At 34.9% G+C, this 22,777-nt stretch overlaps 1 protein-coding gene and 1 long non-coding RNA gene across 2 annotated transcripts in view; one reads left to right on the top strand and one right to left on the bottom strand.

Moving 5' to 3' along the window:
• Nucleotides 1-22,777, top strand: part of LOC125662628 (fibropellin-1-like) — a 71,229-nt gene that overhangs the window by 23,408 nt on the left and 25,044 nt on the right. Inside the window, exons 11-21 of the mRNA XM_048894909.2 lie at nucleotides 807-901; nucleotides 1,853-1,974; nucleotides 3,060-3,202; nucleotides 5,745-5,861; nucleotides 7,326-7,420; nucleotides 8,966-9,110; nucleotides 10,596-10,783; nucleotides 13,246-13,315; nucleotides 14,186-14,311; nucleotides 18,561-18,680; nucleotides 20,188-20,316. Coding sequence (XP_048750866.2) covers nucleotides 807-901; nucleotides 1,853-1,974; nucleotides 3,060-3,202; nucleotides 5,745-5,861; nucleotides 7,326-7,420; nucleotides 8,966-9,110; nucleotides 10,596-10,783; nucleotides 13,246-13,315; nucleotides 14,186-14,311; nucleotides 18,561-18,680; nucleotides 20,188-20,316 — 1,350 coding nt within the window. The remainder of the gene's footprint in view (nucleotides 1-806; nucleotides 902-1,852; nucleotides 1,975-3,059; nucleotides 3,203-5,744; nucleotides 5,862-7,325; nucleotides 7,421-8,965; nucleotides 9,111-10,595; nucleotides 10,784-13,245; nucleotides 13,316-14,185; nucleotides 14,312-18,560; nucleotides 18,681-20,187; nucleotides 20,317-22,777) is intronic.
• On the bottom strand, nucleotides 15,736-16,819 carry LOC125662629 (uncharacterized). Its single transcript, XR_007365460.2, has 3 exons — nucleotides 16,737-16,819; nucleotides 16,523-16,627; nucleotides 15,736-15,859 (listed from the first exon to the last, which is right to left on the bottom strand). It is a non-coding gene; the product is annotated as an uncharacterized LOC125662629 (long non-coding RNA).

A 22,777-nucleotide genomic window follows, 5' to 3' on the forward strand; every position in this document is an offset into this window, starting at 1 on the left:
CCCATTTTATGGATATACCAATAGCATTTAAATTAGTCATCAGTCACGTAGTAACTGTGGATCTTTGCTTGTTTATTAAGAAACTGTAACACTTTACAGGTGATAAAATTTCAACTCAAATTGCAATTCACCTGATGAAAGTAAATACAATGCACCTGATGACAGTAAATACAATTCACCTGATGACAGTAAATGTAATTCACTTGATGACAGTAAATACAATTCACTTGATGGCAGTAAATACAATTCACATGCTGACAGTAAATATAATTCACATGATGGCAGTAAATACAATTCACATGATGGCAGTAAATACAATTCGCATGATGACAGTAAATACAATTCACATGCTGACAGTAAATACAATTCACATGATGGCAGTAAATACAATTCACATGATGGCAGTAAATACAATTCGCATGATGACAGTAAATACCATTCACCTGATGACAGTAAATACAATTCACAGCTTTATGTCAAAGAATGAGTATACAGTAGAACTGATTATCAGTTTGGTTGGCTTCATCGTTTCATCGATAAATGGCATCTATATCTTTATGGAAACTTTTATGATGGTAGCTGAAGTTTAAACCATTAACACCCCAAACTGTATTTTTCCTCCATACTTACTCATCAAGTTATTTTTAGATATTTCCCTTTATATTTACTCATTGGGTTATTTTGAGATTTTCCTTCCTTTTCCATCCTTACTCATCGAGTTAATTCTAGATTTTTTCCGTTACACTTGCTTATGTCGTATATTTTTAGAAGATTACATTTATGGTCACTCAACGGGTTATTTTTAGATTGTGGTGGTATCATCAATTTATCAAATGGCGGGTCCGACGAAATCAAGATGACGTCATACACAACTGGAAAAGAGTGCACATGGCTCGTAAAGGTAATAACTCATGAGCGCTGTTGTTATTGTTTGTTGTTGTTTGTTGTTGTTGTTGTTTTCTTGTTATTGTTGATGTAGTTATCTTATTTGTTGTTGATATATTTGGTAGTGGAGTTTTAAAATAGTACAAATCTCATGTTTATAACTTATGCTAAACTGTGCCTTTTGAGAGGTTCATAGAACAATTTCATACAAACCTATTAGACATCTCTGATGGGTAAAATTTGATATATCTCTTAGTACATGAATTCACAAATAAAAAAGTGTATGAAGCGCATTGTAATGGACTATACTTTATGCTAATTCTCAATTTCAAATATTGAACAGTTAGAACAAACGGCCGTCGGCACAGAATTAAGCTTCGGGCTGAGTATCATGTTTCCGATAGAAAATGAAATAGAGGATCGTTCTAGCGATTTCAAGCAGCAGAATTTAAGTGCAAAGATATATGTTTTCATGTCAGCTTCCAATAACTAATTAAATGTTCTTCTTTTGTTCATGTAAATCATATCTACAATATACTTTATTACATAAAAGAATTAAAAAACATCCAATCAGATATCAACTCGGTATCAAATCTGATACTCAGTATCCAATCAGATATCAACTCGGATATCCGTGTGGCGTTTTATATGGGATCTAATTTGCAAATACAGCCTGTCGTTAGGTCGACTGCTGCCTGGTGTGTTTTACCGGTAAGCCCAATGTCGTTCTTTGAACACTAATTTTGACTACGGATTTTTCCGTTAACCTGATAAAGATATAGGGCTCTGTGTTTACTCTTATTTTTGTATTCTTTATGGGGATTATGAGATCACTGTTCGTTATCTACATTTTCACCAATAAAAATTCAGGTTATTGGCAGTTCTGGATAAACAAAAACTTGGAACTGTTTTCCGAAATGATAATATCGAAATATTACATCATATATTCTCCATGTGTTATTTTTAGGGTGAACCCAACTCCATCATGACGGCCACAGTTACATCGGTTGATCTCCCCTTCGACTCAAATAACGACTGTCATCATTGGTTGGAATTCCGTGATTACCTCATCGGCAATGACGGAAAAGAGTATGATGACAAAGCTATTTTTATCAAAATTTCTTCTAGCTGGAAATAAAATATCGAAGTATTCGTGTACTGACTACAAGGTATTTAAGCATACATTTGAAACAAAAAATATTGAATTTGATAATTTGATATTTTGATAGTTTACACCCCATTCCAGAATCGTATACCCACACAGTGATGATATTTTCTGTAAGAGGAGCACTCCCGGTAGGTAGTGGTGACATCACACTCGCGGTAGGTAGTGGTGACATCACACTCGCGGTAGGTAGTGGTGACATCACACTCGCGGTAGGTAGTGGTGACATCACACTCGCGGTAGGTAGTGGTGACATCACACTCCCGGTAGGTAGTGGTGACATCACACTCGCGGTAGGTAGTGGTGACATCGCGCTCGCGGTAGGTAGTGGTGACATCACACTCCCGGTAGGTAGTGGTGACATCACACTCGCGGTAGGTAGTGGTGACATCGCGCTCGCGGTAGGTAGTGGTGACATCGCGCTCGCGGTAGGTAGTGGTGACATTGCGCTCGTGGTATTGATCTTAGCGCTGCATCAAAATTAAGACGTTTAAAGCAGAGAAATTGCCGTTTCTTCTCCAGGCGTCCGCCATTTGAAATGAAATTTTCAATCACGGGACTTTTTGGATATGACCTTAAAAACGGAGTTTCCGTCTGACAATTGTCCTTGGCACGATGAAGAGTTTGAAGCGTCAGATATAGGTCAAAATTTGCGCTTCACCTACAACTGGTGACGTCTATAATTAAAAAAAAGTCTCGATGTGACGTAAAACAATATAGAAAGAAAACAAACAAAATCATTAAACAGTGGGGTTCTAAAAGTTATGTGTTGGTGTGTTTGTTTTAGTCACGTCGAGCATTTTTCACTCATAGTGACTTAAACAACTGTTGGTGAAGTAACACAAATTCAGACCTATGCTTAGCGCTCAGGGCCGTCGCAGTGCAAGCTACAGGCATAGTATGTCATAGTGAGCGAACACACGTTATTGATTTTTTTTCTCATGAAATGGATGGAAGTATTCGGAGTCAAGAATCAGTTTAATTAATTTCAATCTTTTTTTTAATTAAGATTGTGTGGACAATCTACAGTTCCCAAAACATATACACAGACCAACATCGGCGAGTATTCTCCCTTCATGATTAGATTCAACAGCAAAAATGCCTTCACGCCGGGAACAGGTTTTACCATTAAAGTGGAAGCCATTCAATCAGGTAAAACTATTCTGTTTTATTTTTCTACGTAACAGTAAAACAAATTTGGAGGATTTGATGTATCGTTTTCCATCTATTAGCATATATCAATCTTTGAATACTCCAACGGAAACATACAGTGCCAGGAATATTAGCAACTATCCATTGTCAAATGAAGACCTGACCTCGATTTCTTGAATCATGAACGTAATTCTGAGATTTTATTCACATTTTAACTGCTAATTATAAAAGAAACCTCAAACATAAGTTTGAGATTTTTTGGAAAAATTCAAACTAGCACATATACATTTTTTTTAAACAAACCGAGAATATCTGCGCACGAAAGTAAATTGTCCTCCAGTTGCTGCTTGTAATCTTATTTCCTAACCTTTATCCGATAACCCCCCATGTTACAATGATTATATAATACTCTGTTGAATGATATATCGTAGTTATGTCTATCATAAACACAAAATTGCAGCATATTATATTCTCCAAGATGGTTTTAAATGCAGAAGTAAAAAAAACAACTTTTTACGCAAATATTAACAATTTCTCTGGTCATCATCTATCTCTTTTCTGATTTAACTGAGCTATAGCAAACATCCGCCTTCATATGATAACACTTCCGGTGATTGTCATTAAAGACAGTTCTTCAGTACGTTTGATATGGAATGTGACCGTAATTGGAAGAGTTTAAAGTGGTGCATTACACAAAAATTTAATTTATGACCTCTATGAGAGACTTGAGAACTTATGCTTCATACGAGGTCAATAAGTATGATTTCACCATTGAAAGAGTGATAGAAGCTCTCTTTTAAGGGCGAGATGAAAAGTTCAATGTCTGACAAAAAAACAAATTTCACATAGGCTTCACCAAGACCCCTCCATCCCCATTTGAAACTAGATAAGATGAATGTTGAAACCAATGGATTGACAGGTAAAAGCATACAATTATACATAAACACTATATATACTTTATCTGTTGTTTATTCACGAATGAAAGTGTACATCCAAAATATTGAATGTTCTTTTAGATGTAGCATTATTATGCGGTTTCTACAAGTCGCTTGTATTGTTTTCTTTTTTCCTCTAAAGTGTAGTGTAAAGTGAATGATAGAAATTTACGGGAGAGAGAAACTTACGGGAGATTTTATCCCCCTCCCCCTAACTATTTGAATTTTTATCCGACATCGACCTTTTGATCTCGCCCTTGATTTTGTATGGATTTTGTTGTTGGTTTTTATTTTTTCGGAATGATGAAAAGGTGTTTTGTTTACAAATAAGAGATTTTAAAACCTAATTCACGATGTCACCAAAGTTTCATCTCTTAACCGGCCAAGATTTCCATTCCAAATTTTCCTACATATTCAAATGGAAGATAATGGAGAACCCGGACAATATGTGATTTATGTTGTCATTTATTAAATTTGGTTGATATTATTTCCCAAAGAACACCGATTCTTAAAAAAAAGTTTAGATTAATTTACTCGAAATTTTGTTTTAAAATTCAGAATTTTTGACAATTATTTAAAAAATTTGATCTCAACACCCCTTCCCTTTTTGTTTTAATTCCATTCGAAATTTTAAGGGAAGATGTTGAAAATGTGAAATTTTAGAAATTTGACATTACTCCTAATATGTCCTTTTAAACTCTCAAATTTGATATCATGAATTCTTTCTTATATCAAGTGCAAAAATGTCATTATTTATTTCCATTACTTGTATCAAACTGGGTTTTTTTTAAAATCTGTATTGTTAGAAGCCGTGATTATGTATCTATTTTATGTAATGATTGATTTGTTTTACTTACGTTGTATCGACACTAACAGACAAATCAAGTTTAATTGAATAGATCCTGAGTCAGTTTTAAGTGCAAAAAGGTCATGTTTAGAACACTGTAGCTCAATAACAAGCATTGTGACCCCAGTTTTTGTTTTAATATCCTAATTCTCCTTCAATGTAGAAATCAAAATTACACTTCCCCAAAAATTGACATAACTCCAAATTTCAGATGCCAACGTCTTCAAAAGGTTTTTGAGAGTGGAAATTATAGATGTATAATGATCACACCATCTCGTTTAAAGAACTGTTGAAGTATGCAGACGTGAAACGTTGCAATTCATCCTCTCGTGTATTTACAAAAAGGATATTCATTTTTTTATATTTACGTTTTACTTTGATTTTTATCAAAATTCCTACCGTTAAAATAGATGTACTATATTCATCAAGATTCAGAAATGGCTATCATTGCAATTTGTAGAATAATCAACGACAAAACACGTTCAAAATTGAACTGATATATTGAAGGGATGTATTTACATGTATACCTTTAAAATACAATACAACTACATATAAGTAACAATAGAAAACATGTAATTCTATAAATCTATTACGTCATAATTGAACTAATGAGACTGTATTGGGATTTTTATAACATTTAAATAAGTGAAACTTGCAATATAGTAAAAAGAAAATACTGTTTAAAATTAAAATCCGATGATTGAAGTTATCATCACTTTGTTCGTGAAGCACACATATAACAATGTTTTCTCTTTTATAGGTTGTATGAGTTCTCCCTGTAAGACGGGGTCCCTGTGCTCGGAAAATGGCGGGGGTGGAGCTTACACGTGTGCCTGCACCAACGGCATGTCGGGCACAAACTGTGACGAATTCAGAGGTAATTCAAGTATGGGTGCAGCAAGTAGGTAATGATTATAATTTCCTGTTGATGATTTCAATACGCAGTTTCAAAGTTATTCAATGGGTTTTTTTTCCCATTCTGGAGCTCTTGTGTACGATGAGACGCAACATTTATAATTGTGCACAAAAGGTGGTTGCATTCAAGCTTAAATTTTAACTTCTACTAGGTGGTCTGCAAATGCCCAAACTACAGGAAAACAAATGTTTAGTAAAATTTTCAGTATTTGAAAATAAGATAGTTCTAAAAACGAAATCCACCAAATTTCTTTGTGAAGTGATCAACTATACCAAACCGAAATAAAGATAAAGACATATTCATTTAATATAATGGCCTAATTTGAACAAATTATACTTGATATTCTAATGTATATTACGGTTTGTTGTAAACAAAATTCACGCTTTTATAGTCGAAAGTAGAATATTATATTCATATAAATCCTGTACCACCCCAAGTGTTCAGTACAATACTGAACGTAACTCCATCACAGATGAGTCGATATCTCGGAAATTGCGTATTGACAAACCTGACAACTTTTACTTTTAACACAATACATATGCAATTTCCAACTTATCACGGTGAGTCAGTGGTTACGGTGTTTCGTGACCGGGGTGTCGTGTGTTCGAGTTCAAAGATAGGAAGTTGCTTACCCTTCAGCCACCGTTCTGCATACAGAAGTGAGAATCATGGGTCTTTTGGATGAGACCTTTAAAACCTAGGTCCTGTATCGTGGCAGATATTGTTATGATAAATACCCCCTCCACGCTACAGTACTGAGTCCTAAGCTCATGTCTGCATCTGTGGTAAAATTTCAACGTAAATCACAACAAACAGTTCACAACTATCCGATATATTAACAGGGGATGCTTACTCCTCCTAGGCACCTGATCCCACTTTTGGTGTGTCCAGGGGTCCGTGTTTGCCCAACTATCTATTTTGTATTGCTTGTAAGAGTTATGAGATTGATCACTGTTCGTTATCTTCACTTTGCATTAACAAGGTGACAAACCAATATATTTTTCCTAGTCACAACAAAATCAAATTACAAGATTATGTCCATCTTCTTGATTAAGCACAATCCCTGATTGTAATTCCGGCCTGTTTCTAAGGTTTAATACAGTCCTCTGTATCCTATTTAGTCTTCAGAACAGTGGATTGTCTCACAATCTACAGAAAACGATGTAGATTTCATGCTCCTACTAAGAAATAGGAAACTTGTTCTTCAGTATAATATAACACTTCGAGGTGAATTAAAAGTATGATATAGCTTTTCAAGATGAATTGAGAAACTCAATGCTACTCAAAATGTTAATCACTATAGAAAACTATTTGGATTGTATATGTTGCGATAATTACCAAAATCCTATTTTCACGAAAGAGTAATATAGAAAGATCGTGCTAATAAAAGGTGATTACAGTGAATTATTGTCAGCCCTTTTTCAGCTCCCTCATACAATTTATGCGACACTGAAGATGATTATGGTACATGTTTGTTTGATCAGGATAATTCAGGGGACATAATTTGGAGCTTCAACACAGTAAGTATAACTTTATCATGTACATTTAGTAGTGTAAATGCGAATACAGTTATTGATTACAACGCTCAGAGTTGTTTTGCCAAAATGTAGAGGAATTAAATAGTCATATTTATTTACAGCATAATAAAGCTGTATTTGCAATTTTTAGTCTTTTTGAAATGTTTTTAACATATGTCTTTTCTATATTTGAATTCTTTATTTATTTTGGGTTGTGTGGCTTGGTGATGATGAAATACTTGTATAACAAAAAGTAATAATGATCCTTCCTCACCTTTATAAGCATTGTGCTTCCATTCACTATTGGATATGCATTCATTCAGTTTTCATCTCAGATATCAGGCTGTCTAGGGGCCCTAAAAGACTTTTAAGAATCCTTTTCTTTTTTTTTAGTTTTTCAAAAATTCCTTAAATTATGTCGAATTCAGGAGGGAAATCCTAAATAAAATAAAAATTTTCATGTCAATTCCTTATTTTTTATATTGCTACTCAAGCAATTTTGAAAAAGGATTCATATTAAATGTACATTAACGTAGATTACAGATCTTATTCAGATAATGTAGTGAAAGGCAGTTGACCAGTGGATCCATGTATCAAGCTTATTTATTGGTTGTGACTTTGACAAAGATGTACTATTAAAGTTATAGCCAATAACAGCTGGAACAATGAAACCCTGGAAGATGCCCTCCCCGTACTTACAGTATTCAAATGTCTAAAACTGTCCTAATTTAGTCATACAATTCCTAATTATAGCCCAAAGATTTCTGAATTTTATTCCTAAAAGTAGCCCTAATATTACCTCAACAAGTGCTGGACAGCCTAGGATTTAGAGTACGGATCCCTAGGATCAAACTTTAAGAAACCAAAATCCCGCGCTCTTAAACCGCATTGAATTTATTTGATTACAATGTTGCTCCAAATGTTATGCTACATTAAGTATATATATATATATATATATATATATATATATATATATATATATATATATATATATATATATAGCATTTCCTGTAAATATAGATTGTTTCATCGGGAACTAAATTCTGTTTATTTGCATTGACAAAAATACCACCACTCACAAGTATATGCGTGTTTAAACTTGGCATGTGATGTAACTAGGGGCGAGATCAAAAGATCGATGTCGGATAAAAATCTAAATTCAAATAGGTAGGGGGAGGATAAAATCTCCCATAAGCTTTTGTCATCAAACATCGATTATGATTTAGCGGAAAAAGAAAAAAAGACCAGCGAATGTTAAAAACCACATGATAATATTACATTTTAATGAAAATTTATTATTTTTGATGTGCACATTCGTTTGTGAATAAATAGTAGAAAAGGTATACAGATTGTTATTTATAATCGCATGTTTTTACTTGTTAATCGATTAGTTTCAAAATTCATCATATTTAGTTTTAAAAAGGGGGGGGGGATGTAGCTTTTGTCAGACAATGAACTTTTGAATTCGATCTTTATCTTAGTGGTTTAATATCCTTCACTGTGTTTCTTTTGTGCGTAGCAAATCTTGTTATTTTCTTCATAACTTAGAAATTGTGTGACTGGCGAGGTTGCGACAACGGGGTGTTAACTCGCGGTACGGGCTACCAATTTCTTACCCTGACTCCGTATTACGACAGCGTCCAATGGAACTATGGGTCAAAGGCCCTCATAACGACATCCGCCACATTTACAGGTAAATAAATAATTTGTATGTTTTCAATTCCAAAGGCAATTTTTCATTTAGTTTGTCAATTGATACAACCCAGCTCTCTCACATGTTTCATACCAATTGTTAGGCCGTTTTCGGCACACTGATTTTGACTACGGATGACTCTTTTTACCTCGTGGTGGGTATGACTGGTCGATAGGGGATGCTTACTCCTCCTATACACCTGATCCCACCTCTGGTATACCCAGGGGTCCGTGTTTATCCCACCTGTGGGGTGTCCAGGGGTCAGTGTTTAGCCAACTCTCTATTTTGCATTCCCAAAAGGAGTTATGAGATTGATCACAATTCGTTGTCTTCACCTGTCGAAATGTAGTAGAATTACAATTCCAATAAATGGTATTACACAATAATTGACATTTTTAGGAGAATAAGATGCTTTACTTACTTGACAAGTACAATATTTACCGGAGGACGAAGTTGATTTGTATTTCAAGTCTACAAACCGATGCCTAGTCAGCCTTATTTGTATACAATTAAACCTAACTGAAAGTGATTAAATGTGGGTTTTTTTAATTATCTGACTCATGCACATAACATCGTTTTGAAGTAGGCAGTCAGAGATGAAGTTAACTTAAGAATGATCTGAATTTTTTTCTGTTATGAAGAAACAATGTAGAACGGATGTTTCAACTCCAAATCTCAAAATCCTTAATCGAAGGTAGGGGTGGGGAAGAATGGGGGTTTGTTGTTCATGAATGAATCGATCAGTTCAAACTGACGTATTACTCTCAAAGTACAGGGAGGTAACTACATGTAGCAGATTAAAACAGGGAGGTAACTACATGTAGCAGATTAATCGAACTTGACATGTAAAAATAACGGGAAATATAGATGGTGGTGAATAGTACCGATTGGGTTTTGCGATTTAATATCGGAAAAACTCCTTTCCCATGAAATATTATCAGTCGTTTTCCTGATCGTCTGAGTGTTTTATATATTTTTATCAAATATGATAACAGATTCCGGCATTAGTAAGTAAATTTACCAATATCGAAATACATGTAATATTTTTTTTTTTTAAAAAGATTGGTTGGTAACCTGCATGTCAACATAATTATTTTGCATGTTAACATAAATCATCTTCCATGTAAAGGGATATGTAACGGTATAATTTAGAGGTTTGTTGAACCAATTTCAACTGTGCAAATGTAGTGACAAAACTCAATATCAAATTTTGAAAAAGAAAAACAGCGGAATTTATTGTGATATCATAAAAGTCCTACTCCCAAGAGTAAGTTTTGTACTTTGATTACGATTATTTGGTATATAGTAGTGTATATTCTATCGCGTGCTCCGTGTTGGTCTTCAATATCTGATGATAAAACGGAAGTCTGTCAGAATAGCTTTGGATCCCCACATGGAATTGAGAAATAACTGATACCATTCATGTAAAATTATCCTAAAAATTTGATGAGCACCAATTTCAAAGTTGTTTATATTTCTTTCCAGCTGTCGATCGCTGTTTGTCTTTCGAATACGCCATTGGTAATTATGTCCAAGGAGATTGGCTCACAAAACTCAACGTGTATGTGGAAGGAACTGGAAAAGCGAAAACCAACATTAAAAATATTCAAACAACTACGAATTATGCCTGGCAGACTGATTCGGTTTCCATTGAAGCTGTCGCGAACATGGTGGTAAGGATACCCCCTTATTTATTATCTACAAATTATCATAATATCTAACCGATTCATCCTCACAAATCAAGCTTTTATGATTGCGTACCCTCCACGCAAACCTTTGACGAATGTAGCTATCTAAATTTCTGGCTCAGGAGTCAGCTATTTATTGGGTGCAATTCGTACACTGGAGCCAATCAGAATGCGGTTCTCATTCTAAACACGTGATAGACGTAAACAATATGGCTGTGCACATAAGATGGTAGTTCTTCAAAATTTTCAACTTCTTCCCGCATATGCAATGATATTAACATAAACAAATACCGCCGATTTCTTTCTCTAGACGATGAAGATCAGTCATCTTTATGCTCAATTCGAAATTTGTTTTGAAAAAGCTTTTTCATTGGACAGTTTATTTTTAGCAGATTACATGTAGGTATAACAAAGCTTGAAACTGAAATTTTAATAGATACATTCGTCAAGGGTTTGTGTGGAGAGTACGTAATCACACAACCGTCACTTGTGAGGATGATTCTGATTATAATCTACTTATTTCTATGAACCATTAAACTCGTTCCGTCCCACTGTTCCTGTCATCACGTAACCGTTGCAATGGAAAGTCCAAGTGACCGTCACAATGCCTACTGTAACCTCGGAGCGGTGTCAAAATCTTAGTAAAATTCGGATTTGCTAGGAAGAGTGATTGATTTTATTTTGTTTAAGGTATTCAATGTATAACGAAAGGATAATGAACAATTTTGAAGGATTTAATTCAATATAAATGTTTATTGTTAACTAATGATGAAAGTGAAGTAGATGACAATCACAAGACTAATAAATGATGAGATGCTGACGTCTTTGCATGTGAGACGTTTTGAACTGTTATTTGCCCTTTGTAGAAATAAGAAAAATTCAATTTTTAGAAATTTTGTTCATTGAATGATTAATTTTAGTTCATATTTACATAAAGAGAAAGTTTGCGTAACTTTCTACCAAAACATTTTTTTGAAAATATAAAATCTTTAAAAAAACATTTTTAATAAGGCATGCTCTTCCCATAGACTTGAATTTTAAATTCTAAGTGAAATAAACCAAGTTGTAAACAAAATTTTGAAAATTCCTATAGTGGATTGGTTTTATTTGATGAACCCTTCAAAATGATACCATAATTACAAATATCCATTTACTATATATGAAATATGGTCATTATACATTGAATACCTTAATGTCCCTTTCGAGAATTTTCCCCAACATGAAGAGGTCACCGTTGACGGTGAAGGGCTGCAGAGTTTAGGCCTATGCTCGGCGCTTATGACCATTGAGCAGGGAGATATATTTATCGTGTCACACCGGATGTGACATGGGACCTTGGTTTCTGTGGTCTCATCCAAAGGACCGTCCCATTTAATCACCTTTTATGACAAGCAAGGGATATTGAGGAAAAACGAATGTATTTTTTTCTATACAAACTGAATAATTCTTAATTTTAAAAGATCAGTTTGCATGGAAATCGACAACGGAGTATAATGTTTACTATGTCGACATTTAACGAAACGAAAACACTTTGTGCCCTCTAACGGTTTTAGTTGCTGTTGGTAAATCACATACACAGTATGTAACACTCAGTGATTATTACAAGAATTTTCAATTAAATCAAAGATGCCGAATCTCTATCATATTCATAAAGTATGAAGTCGTCCACTTCTGCTTCATACTTAGATATTTTATTGAAAGTGGACATTAACTGCAAACTTACAGCTCAACTGTATGATAAACGGGATGATTTCAGCTTCTCCATCGTCTACTTCCCATATTTATGTAGCAATATTCCATTATCACCTGCATAAGGTGTTTATATATCTCAACTGATTCTATACGCAAGAGCTTGTTCTGCGTATAGTCAATATATAAATCGAGGCAAGCTACTGACAAACAAGTTGATGGTACAGGGGTTTCAAGAGTCTCGATTGAAGTCAGCATTTCGCAAATTATATGGTCGTTATAACGATCTAGTTCGTCAATACCACCTATTATTGGGTCAAATGCTGTCTGACGTGTTTCATATCGATTGCTAGGCCTTTCTTGGCACACTGATTTTGACTGCGGATAACTCCGCTTACCTGATCGGGATATAGGGCTCTCGGCGGGTGTGACCAGTCGACATGGAATGCTTACTCCTCCTAGGCACCTGATCCCACCTCTGGTGGGTCCGGGGGTATTTGTTTGCCCAACTATCTGTTTTTTATTTCTTATAGGAGTTATGAAATTGATCACTGTTCGTTATTTTCACCTTTCATATAAGTGTTGTTATGATAATCATCTCCCTAAATCCCGTGATATGATATTACTCGACTATGATGACGGTTTGTAGTCATATAGTGTATCTAAATCCAATTTCTTCAGATAAGGCATGACAAAGTCATTAAATTTATTACTTGTGACTCTAAATGTTTCTAAAGATAGTAACATTCATTTGATAGATCACGATAGAGGGCGTGATTGGGCCCCAGCTGATTGGTGTGGACAATATTTCCCTTCGTCCGGGCTTATGTGAGTAATCAAATTTCATTTTTTATTACCAATGGATACGCAAACTTAACAGATCAAAATAGTTTACTTAGCTTTAGGTCCATCCCCAAATATGAACCTGCTAGAAGTACCCGCGTTACAGCATGGTTGTATTTTATTATTTTTTTTTAAAACGAGACCTAATTTCAGAAACCTTCTTAAAAATAAAACACTCAGAGATCTTGTACTTGATCCTGTGGTTGTTTGTGATTCATGGCTTGTCATGACCGTCAACCAAGATCATTTATTAGAGTTCACGACCCCTAAAATACCACCAGGAACCCACTGCTTTTAAGTACTTTGTTCCGCAGTGCAGTGGAATAAATCAAAGCCTAATCTTGAGGAGGATGTTACTAGTTTTAGGGCACATTTTCAGCGGCGATGTTGAAGCATATAGGCAATGGGTGTCTAGTGGTAACTCGACAACGACACCACAACGTTGCTGTAAAATGATATTTTACTGATTGGAAACTTGCTTCACAAGAGATTATTTCATAAGTATCAATGTAAAAAAACCTTAAAAAGCTACATTGTAAAAAAAATTGTTCAAAATCTAATTCAATTATCACTTTTCTGATGAAAAAAAAACCCCAGCAAGCAACCATTTTTAAAACACCCACAAGCCGCTGAATATCCTTTAGTGACCAATGGATCTGAAATATTTACGTGACATCCATCCTAAATAAATCCTTTAAATAAACAGCAGATATCAGTTTTGTTTTCACCGCAAAGTATTTACACACAAGCAAATACCACCACACTTACCGAGATGGAAATATGCATCATGTAGCTTAAATCTAAAAACATTCTAAAGTATTGTTTGTTTTCTTAAAGTAACATTTGTTATGACAGGTACAAATACCCCTTGCAACCCGAATCCATGTCAAAACTCCGGGACCTGTGACGAATCCAACCCACCGGAAGGAACGAAATACGTGTGCTCGTGTACCTCGGGATTTTCTGGTGACAGGTGTGAAGGTAAGCAACATCCATACGGCACCAAGACGTCAACAAGGTCTTTTTTTAATGTTGAATACATCGCATTTCTTTTTCGTACACATCTATCAAATTAAAAAACTTTAATCCTTGACAAGTTAAAATGCTTTTTGGGTTTGTTATTGACTGTCAACGGACATATGACGGGTTTTTTAAAGACATTGCCCTCTATGGACCTGAACAACCCTACGCATTTCCGTAGGCAATCTGTAAGGAACCTATCTGTAAGGAACCTACAAAGTAATGATATACTATTCCTGATCATTTGAATATTCGATGTACATCAAGAAAAAAATCTAAAAAGCAAGAAAGCTAGCATCTAGCTTGTCCTTTTACTACTGGTCAGTGTCCTTGTACTATATATGTATGAGTAAATTTTGTACATTGCTTGTCCTTGCATTACTATTAAATTTTGTACATTGCTTGTCCTTGCATTACTATTAAATTTTGTACATTGCTTGTCCTTGCATTACTATTAAATTTTGTACATTGCTTGTCCTTGCACTACTATTAAATTTTGTACATTGCTTGTCCTTGCATTACTATTAAATTTTGTACATTGCTTGTCCTTGCATTACTATTAAATTTTGTACATTGCTTGTCCTTGCACCACTACTACATTTCGTAAATTAGCTTGTCCTTTTGCTACGAGTCAGTTTGGTACATAGCTTGTTCCTGTATTTGATATTTCCTACCTCTACGAGTAAATGTTGTACCCTGCTTGGTAGTGACTGGTCCTCCGCTAAATGCCATACATAATAAGTGAACGTCAGCGGTTTTTTCTAATGTAGCCTTTGTACAGGATATCATACCGGGATTTCATTTTCATTTTAGGGCTCTAAACATTATTTCAATAACATAAACGTATCTCCACCTAATATGTAAAATAGGAAGGACGTTCGGTGTTTTCATCAAAGTAGAATATAAATACACCACATAAAAGGAAAGCAAGACATTACACATAAACATTCCAAACACAATACAAGCTTGTTATCGTTTTCACTCTTTACATTATTCGCCTCTGGATTTCAATATGGCTGATTTTTTAAGGGAAAAATACACCACCCGAGTTACCGCTCATTGCAAAAATATGGTGATTGGTGGAGGGTCTATTGTTTACCCATACTAATTTTGATTTTAATTTCTTCTTATGGCTACACAGGCAAATGTGCCTCACGTGAATTTCACGTGAAATTCACATGAATTTCACCTGAAAATTTCTATGTGAAATTCACGTTAAAAGAGCATCAAATGTGAATTCACACGAAAAACAATCACGTGAAATTCACATAAAATTCACGTGGATTTCACGTGAAATCTATAAAATGAATTTCACATAAAATTCACGTGAATTTCACATAAACTTTATAACGTTAAATCCTACATGGATATTTTGATACCCTGAATCTCGGGTTCAGATGAACACAAAAAGGAGTACAAATCTGCTTTCGAGCTGCTGATAATTTAATTGATTTAATTTGTTTTTACATGGTTGTCTTCATTGTCTTTTTTTTCTCTTTCTTTTAATCTCTGAAAAAGAAATATTTATGTATTAAAGGGACTGTTCAATATACAGAAGGAGTCATCTTAAGCCTTATGTACACATACTGTACTATGAATGAAATTGCATGTAGATGTAGCAGAAACGAAGAAAAAAAAGTTGCAAAATTGTCAATAATTTGTGTTTGAAAGAAACATAACCTTTTATATATCATCATACAGAATAGAATAGAATTATTATACAAGATACAGAAGGAAGTCATGGAATATGTTTTCAAATTGTCATGTTCTAGTCCAGAGGCGATGTGAAAATGACTTTGCATTCCTCATTATCTAGATGAAATCTATATAAATGCATTGCTTAAAATGAAACGATTGACATTGATAGAACTTTCAAGCTTACATTCTTCTCATTTAAAACTATTGTTAAAGGGGGGGGAGCAACCAATATATATACATTTTATTGGCATTACGATATATATAACAATCGATGGACATTGTTACACATCACCACCACCACCCCCCCCCCCCACCCCCCCTTTCAACGTGCCTGATCTCGATGATGCCTCTGTGAAGGTAATATAGAACGTTACTTAGCACCCCTAATCAATATCTATATCGATTAAATTATAAAAATTATGTTCTGAATTACGATTACCATGTTCTCTGATGAATAAGGAAAGATTAACAAACCGTGTAGAGTTATGCGATTCTGCGACACGTCCCCGAAGTGACTTCCGTTTTTTCGCTGTCGTGCCTATTCGTTGACGTACCCCGTCTAAAGTAATTCTCATCAGTCTGAAATAAGCGGTTGCATTAGGAACTTTAGATCACATAAATGTAATAAGCCTAATGGCTTGAATTTACACTGAACATTTATATATTACAATGCTCAATCTCATCTTACCTGTAGAGTTTCTATGTACTTTCACATTCGCTGTCTTGCATACGTCAGACGGCTTACTCGAGTGTGACGTCACAGTCTTGTAACTATTACCGGAATCTGACTGTTACAGTGTAAAGCTTTATATATATTTTTTAAAAGTTATCTAAATATACATGGACAGTATTGTTAAGGATTGTTCATGTTTTTCGCTTTCTTCCGAGTGCTAGAAATCTGTGTTTTCCTTTTGATTGACGATCTACAAATTCGGCTGATAGAAAATTTTCATTTCTACATGCGTGTATCAGCAATTTCCAATAAGTCTAACTTTATGCATACACCAGCTTCCAAGGTATCACACCGGTAATTATTCTCGATGTATCTAATAAGATTAATTAAAATTGATGCCAAACTACCGACAGCGGAAAACAATATCATGGCATTTTTTCCCACCTTCACAATACCATCCTCAAATCACATGTATGTAAACAGCCCAAGTGCACTCCGACAAGTAGCCTGTTACCAACATCATAACGCAGCGAGATAAAAAAAAAAATTAACTCATCTTCAGCAGTTTTACAAAACTGACAAAAACAACAATCTTTTGGAATGCATGGTTTTGAATATCCACCAGTTTTAATTTCTAAAGGGTGGGCAAATATTCTTAGCTATTTAAAACGTACTACTCTCACAAATGGAAATTTCAAATGGTCTTATTAGTTTTAATCCATAGTTCTTTCTGATTTTACTGTAAAATAGTAATTTTCCAACGTTCACATTATTTCCTTGCGAAAATCAAATCACATTAAAATTTTCGCAAGGAACTAAATAATGTGAAAAGTGATATAATGCTTTTCACGTGAAATTCATGTGAAAAATTTAACGTGAATTTCATGTGAATTGCTGTTCACGTGAAATTCATGTGAATATTTTAACGTGAATTTCACGTGAAAAGTGATTCACGTGAAATTCATGTGGACATATTAACGTTAATTTCACGTGAATCACTTTTCACGTGAAATTCACATGAAATTTACGTGAATTTCACGTGAAAGGTTCATGTGAATTTCACGTGAACAGCATTTCACGTGAAATTCACGTGAGGCACATTTGCCTGTGTAGATGATGACACAGACGTGTTGTGTTCGTTAAATTATTCGATGCAGAAGAACTACCTGTGTGATGATTATCGCTTTGCGTCCTATACATACACGAGCCTAATATTTAATCATACTATTTTCCCTTCTGAATGATATTCACATAATATACTAACAAAAACACCTAGTATTGATTTTTCGCTGAATCTATATATACGAATATACAAATGTATATTGTGCGAATGATGTTTGGTCAAAAGTTTTATATACGGAAATAATTACTTATTTCAACAGTTATTGAACAACTATTCTTCATTTATCATACAAATGACGAATAGACAAATGGTTTTAGACAAAGATTACATAGAATCATTTTGTAAAGGTCAGGATCACACAGAAAATAGACCATCAAAAGGAACCTTCATTTAAACTAGTTATTGATCATTGAGGGAGTCATTCATCGTATGAAGTAGTTCATTTGTGAGATAAAGTTGAGGAACCATCCATCAGTTTTACTAATATTCCTCTTTTAACATCTATTAACATTTATTTTCATACCCTATCATTAAAATCCCTTCCAAAGATATATATCTATCCTCCACGCAGTTTAATAAAAAAAATTGCAAACATGTATGACGTCACATGGTGGGTGGACTTAATTACGTTTATCAGTTTCATATATTTCATTATCAATCCATTCCATCCTGTTATTCATGTCTGTTTTTGATTCAGCTATTGTTTCATTATTTAGTTTCACAAACTGACCACTGTGCAAACTCCCCATGCAAAAATGGTGGAACGTGTACATCCGGTTCAACGACATTCACTTGTCAATGTGACGGTACTGGATATACCGGAGACACTTGTGAAGGTACACCTCTATAAATAGAATGATATCGATACTGGTGATTTTGTACTCAACACTGTGTATCACGTTATTTCTAAATGTAGAAATATGAATATACAGTGAAACTTCTCCAAACCGGCCCCTCAGAAAACCGGTTCTCCCTGAATATCGGCCGATTTTCAAAGTCCCGGCAGAAACCTTAATATTTCCTTACAAAGAAAGTCTCACAAAACCGGCCACCCCTGAAAACCGGACATCGGCCACTTTTTAAAGTACAATTGTTAACAAACATGTGTACTTTACCCTTATAATACCGGCCACTATTTGAAGACTAGAAAATTTTGGCCAGAGGGGTGATTAAGACTGGTCAGGTGTGAAAAATGACTGACCTACCGGCCAGGTGGGAAATTATCTACCAGAGGTGTGAAAAACACGAGTGGCCTCTATAAGTTCTTTAGTTTACCTGTGCTGTCCAGGGTGCTAATTGGTGCTTATCTAATCCAAGTGACCCTTTCAAGCTTTGGTACATAATGTTATAAATAGATATGCACATATTGAATGACTACAATCAATACGCCATATTGTTGCACCATGGATATAAGCGGTAGTTGATAAACAACAAACCCATGACTGTTAATGATAATTTTCAATAGATAAATAATTTTTTGGAGGTTTCCATAGACTTAAAATTCCTAAGAAACATCACAATTAAAATTATATTTTTACTACTCTACTTTTCAAAATCGTCAAAACAAATTTGTTACGATATAAGCAATGGACGTAAACAGAGTTTTAAAGGTAAGAGGAATTCCAATAATAGGCCTCTGTGTTTTCTTTATGTATCCTGTTATAAATTTTAAGTTAAAATTAGATGATTGCAGCAAGACTATTTTTGGTAATAATTACCTGTAGGTACAAGCGGTCTACTTTGATCTCCACCAATAATTGATCATAGATCCCCATATCAAAGTGAGCACTACCTACTCTTTGTTTTGTTTATTAAAACATAAGCCGACATTCTACATAAATGCTGCTAGTCTACAAATTTCTATACCTATATCAAATGCAGTTTTATTTAAACGGAATGTTTTCCATTATTTATGCATGTCAATGTAAAAATGTTTATTCAAGTATGATTAGTTTTAGTGCTATAAATTGAAACTAAACATGTTAGTAAATTATTTTGTTTTATTTCCAATAGTGAAATAATAGTCCTTGAACACCATATTATATGGTTTGTGGTATGTCAATGAAATATCTAATAGAAATTGAGCTGAAATGTCGCTAAATGCTAAATTCTCGATATACCGGCCACCCCTCTAAACCAGCCGGGTTTTTTATTTTCGGTCCGACAGCTGGCCAGTTTAGAGAAGTTTCACTGTACACTGGATGTGTTGGGCCCCTCCCTCTCGCCTACATAGCGATTGTTGACAAAGGCGACGATGCAATTAACATGTAATATTTGGTCTACGTAAACATAGAAAATAGTATGATGAAAACCTCACGTACAGAAATTTGTATATTTGTATAGAATCCATATCTACAAATCCCTGTGACCAGCACCAATGTTTGAATGGTGCTACCTGTCAAGCAGATAATACCAAACCAGACGGTTACAGGTGTGACTGCGATACCGGTTATACCGGCGACAAGTGTCAGGGTAAGTGCACCGGTTACAGGTGTGAATGTGATACCGGTTATACCGGTGACAAGTGTTAGGGTAAGTGCATCAGTTGCAGGTGTGACTGTGATACCGGTAATACCGGCGACAAGTGTCATGGTAAGTGCAACGGTTACAGGTGTGAATCTAATACCGGTTATCAGATATAGATCTTTGTTCTGTGGTATTTTCAGTTAGTAACTCTCTCTCTACATTTATATATGTGTGTCAGAGAGAGAGAGAGAGAGAGAGAGAGAGAGAGAGAGAGAGAGAGAGATCAAATGTGTCTCATATAGGACTATGTCGCCAGTGACAAATATACTAACATGTCAAAAAGTATGTCAAAATATACCTATGTTTTACGTGTATGCAAGGTGAAGATAACGAACAGTGATCAATCTCATAACTCCTACAAACAATACAAAATAGATAGTTGGGCAAACACGGACCCCTGGACACACCAGAGGTGGGATCAGGTGCCTAGGAGGAGTAAGAATCCCCTGTTGACCGGTCACACCCGCTGTGAGCCCCATATCCTGATCAGGTAAACGGGATTATCCGCAGTCAAAATCAGTGTGCCAAGAACGGCTTAACAATCGGTATGAAACACGTCAGACAGCATTTGACCCAATGCGTTTTCGTTGTTTGATTAAATTGTTCACAACACACAACCACATTATATGTAACTTCACGTCATCACATGATATCACTCTGTAATTTGCTAATGATCACAATATGTTTTCACTGCATACGATGAAAGCTGAAGATAACGAACAATGAACAGTGTGTTTTTCTAAATAGAATGTAATAGCTTCAAAGGTACCTATCAGTCATCAACTCTGGTATCAGGGCCCCCTCATACATATTTTCAAATATAGAAGTGTTGTGTGAACATCATGGTTAAGCCTTTCTTGGCACACTGATTTTGACTGCGGATAGCTCTGTTTACCTGAACAGGATATAGGGCTCATGGCGGGTGTGACCAGTCGATAGGGGATGCGTACTCCTCCTAGGCACCTGATCCCACCTCTGGTGTGTCCAGGGGTCCGTGTTTGCCCAACTATATATTTTTTATTGCTTGTAGGAGTTATGAAATTGACCACTGTTCGTTATCTTCACCTTTCATACAATGTTGTGTTAACATCATGAATACAGCGAATCTTTTCTTACCTTATTAGTCATCGTAAATTTTGCAAATATTTACACAAAATAGAATATTTACCTAAAATAAAATGACCATTTTTGATTTTAATTTCGACAGTCTCTCTGTTCGTGTGTCCTGAATCTGTCTGTCTTTATCATCCTCATGATGGATACTTGAAAATCTTTCTCTCTGTCATATTTCATATTTTGAAATTGAAATACTTGGATTATTGATTCTAGTTTGAAGTTAGATACTCTACGTGAAATTCAGTCAATAAAGTATTACTCACCGCTTATTACTGATATCAACACATTTTACCCATAATATTGGGAGTATGATCAATGAATTCAAAATTAATATATTTTCACCCCCTCCCCTTTTTAAAACCCATTTTGGGAAGAGGGTTTAAAAACACGAGGTTACGTGTCTGTATAGATCCGTTTACTCATTACGTATACATTTGTACTATTTTAAGTTGATTTAAAACTCTTGATTCTTACGCTAATTTCCAGTGATATATGCATAATCATACAGATGCTTTTTTTTTTTTTTACATAGTTGTACATGTAAGGCCTAAACGTTGCTGAAACAATAATTCATTAACCCGAGAGAAGATTTGACATTCTATGCATTCATTTCTTTTTTTAAAGTAATCTATTAATTTATTCAAATCATTAAGCTAGTCAACCAAATATGATAGTTATTTGTGATTGGTAATCATGACGTCTTTCTTTAAAAGTAAGCAAAGCATGACGTCATATTTTCTTACTATGACGTTTTAAAACATTATTGGATAAGATAAGCGTCTGTTTTGCTTGGAATGGCTCATATGAAATATATCAAATGCAGACAAATATTTTTGGTTCGTACTGTACGTTGTCAATATAAACAAGGCTCAATACTATTTGATCCCGTGTGGATCCGGGTTAAAATAGATCCTCGGTGCCCCCTTGCTTGTCGTAAGAGGCGACTAAATGGGGCGGAACGCCCCATTTAGGATGAGACCACAAAACCGAGGTCCCGTATCACAGCAGGTGTGGCACGATAAAAATCCCCCCTGCTCTACGGCGATAAACGCCGAGCATAGGCCTAAATTTTGCAGCCCTTCATCTGCAGTCCATCTCCATATGAGTGAAATATTTTCTTAGAGTGACGTAAAACAATATTCAATCAATCAATCAATACTATTTGTAGATATGTATTAAAGTGTTGGTTAAACTCATATACCTTTATATTGGCATTATTATTGCATATCTATGACTTTATCAGCGACATGCACATTTCATTTACACAGATTGATAGAAATTAAGACAAGAT

This window comes from Ostrea edulis, chromosome 8 (assembly GCF_947568905.1).
Source record: "Ostrea edulis chromosome 8, xbOstEdul1.1, whole genome shotgun sequence".
NCBI lineage: Eukaryota > Metazoa > Mollusca > Bivalvia > Ostreida > Ostreidae > Ostrea > Ostrea edulis.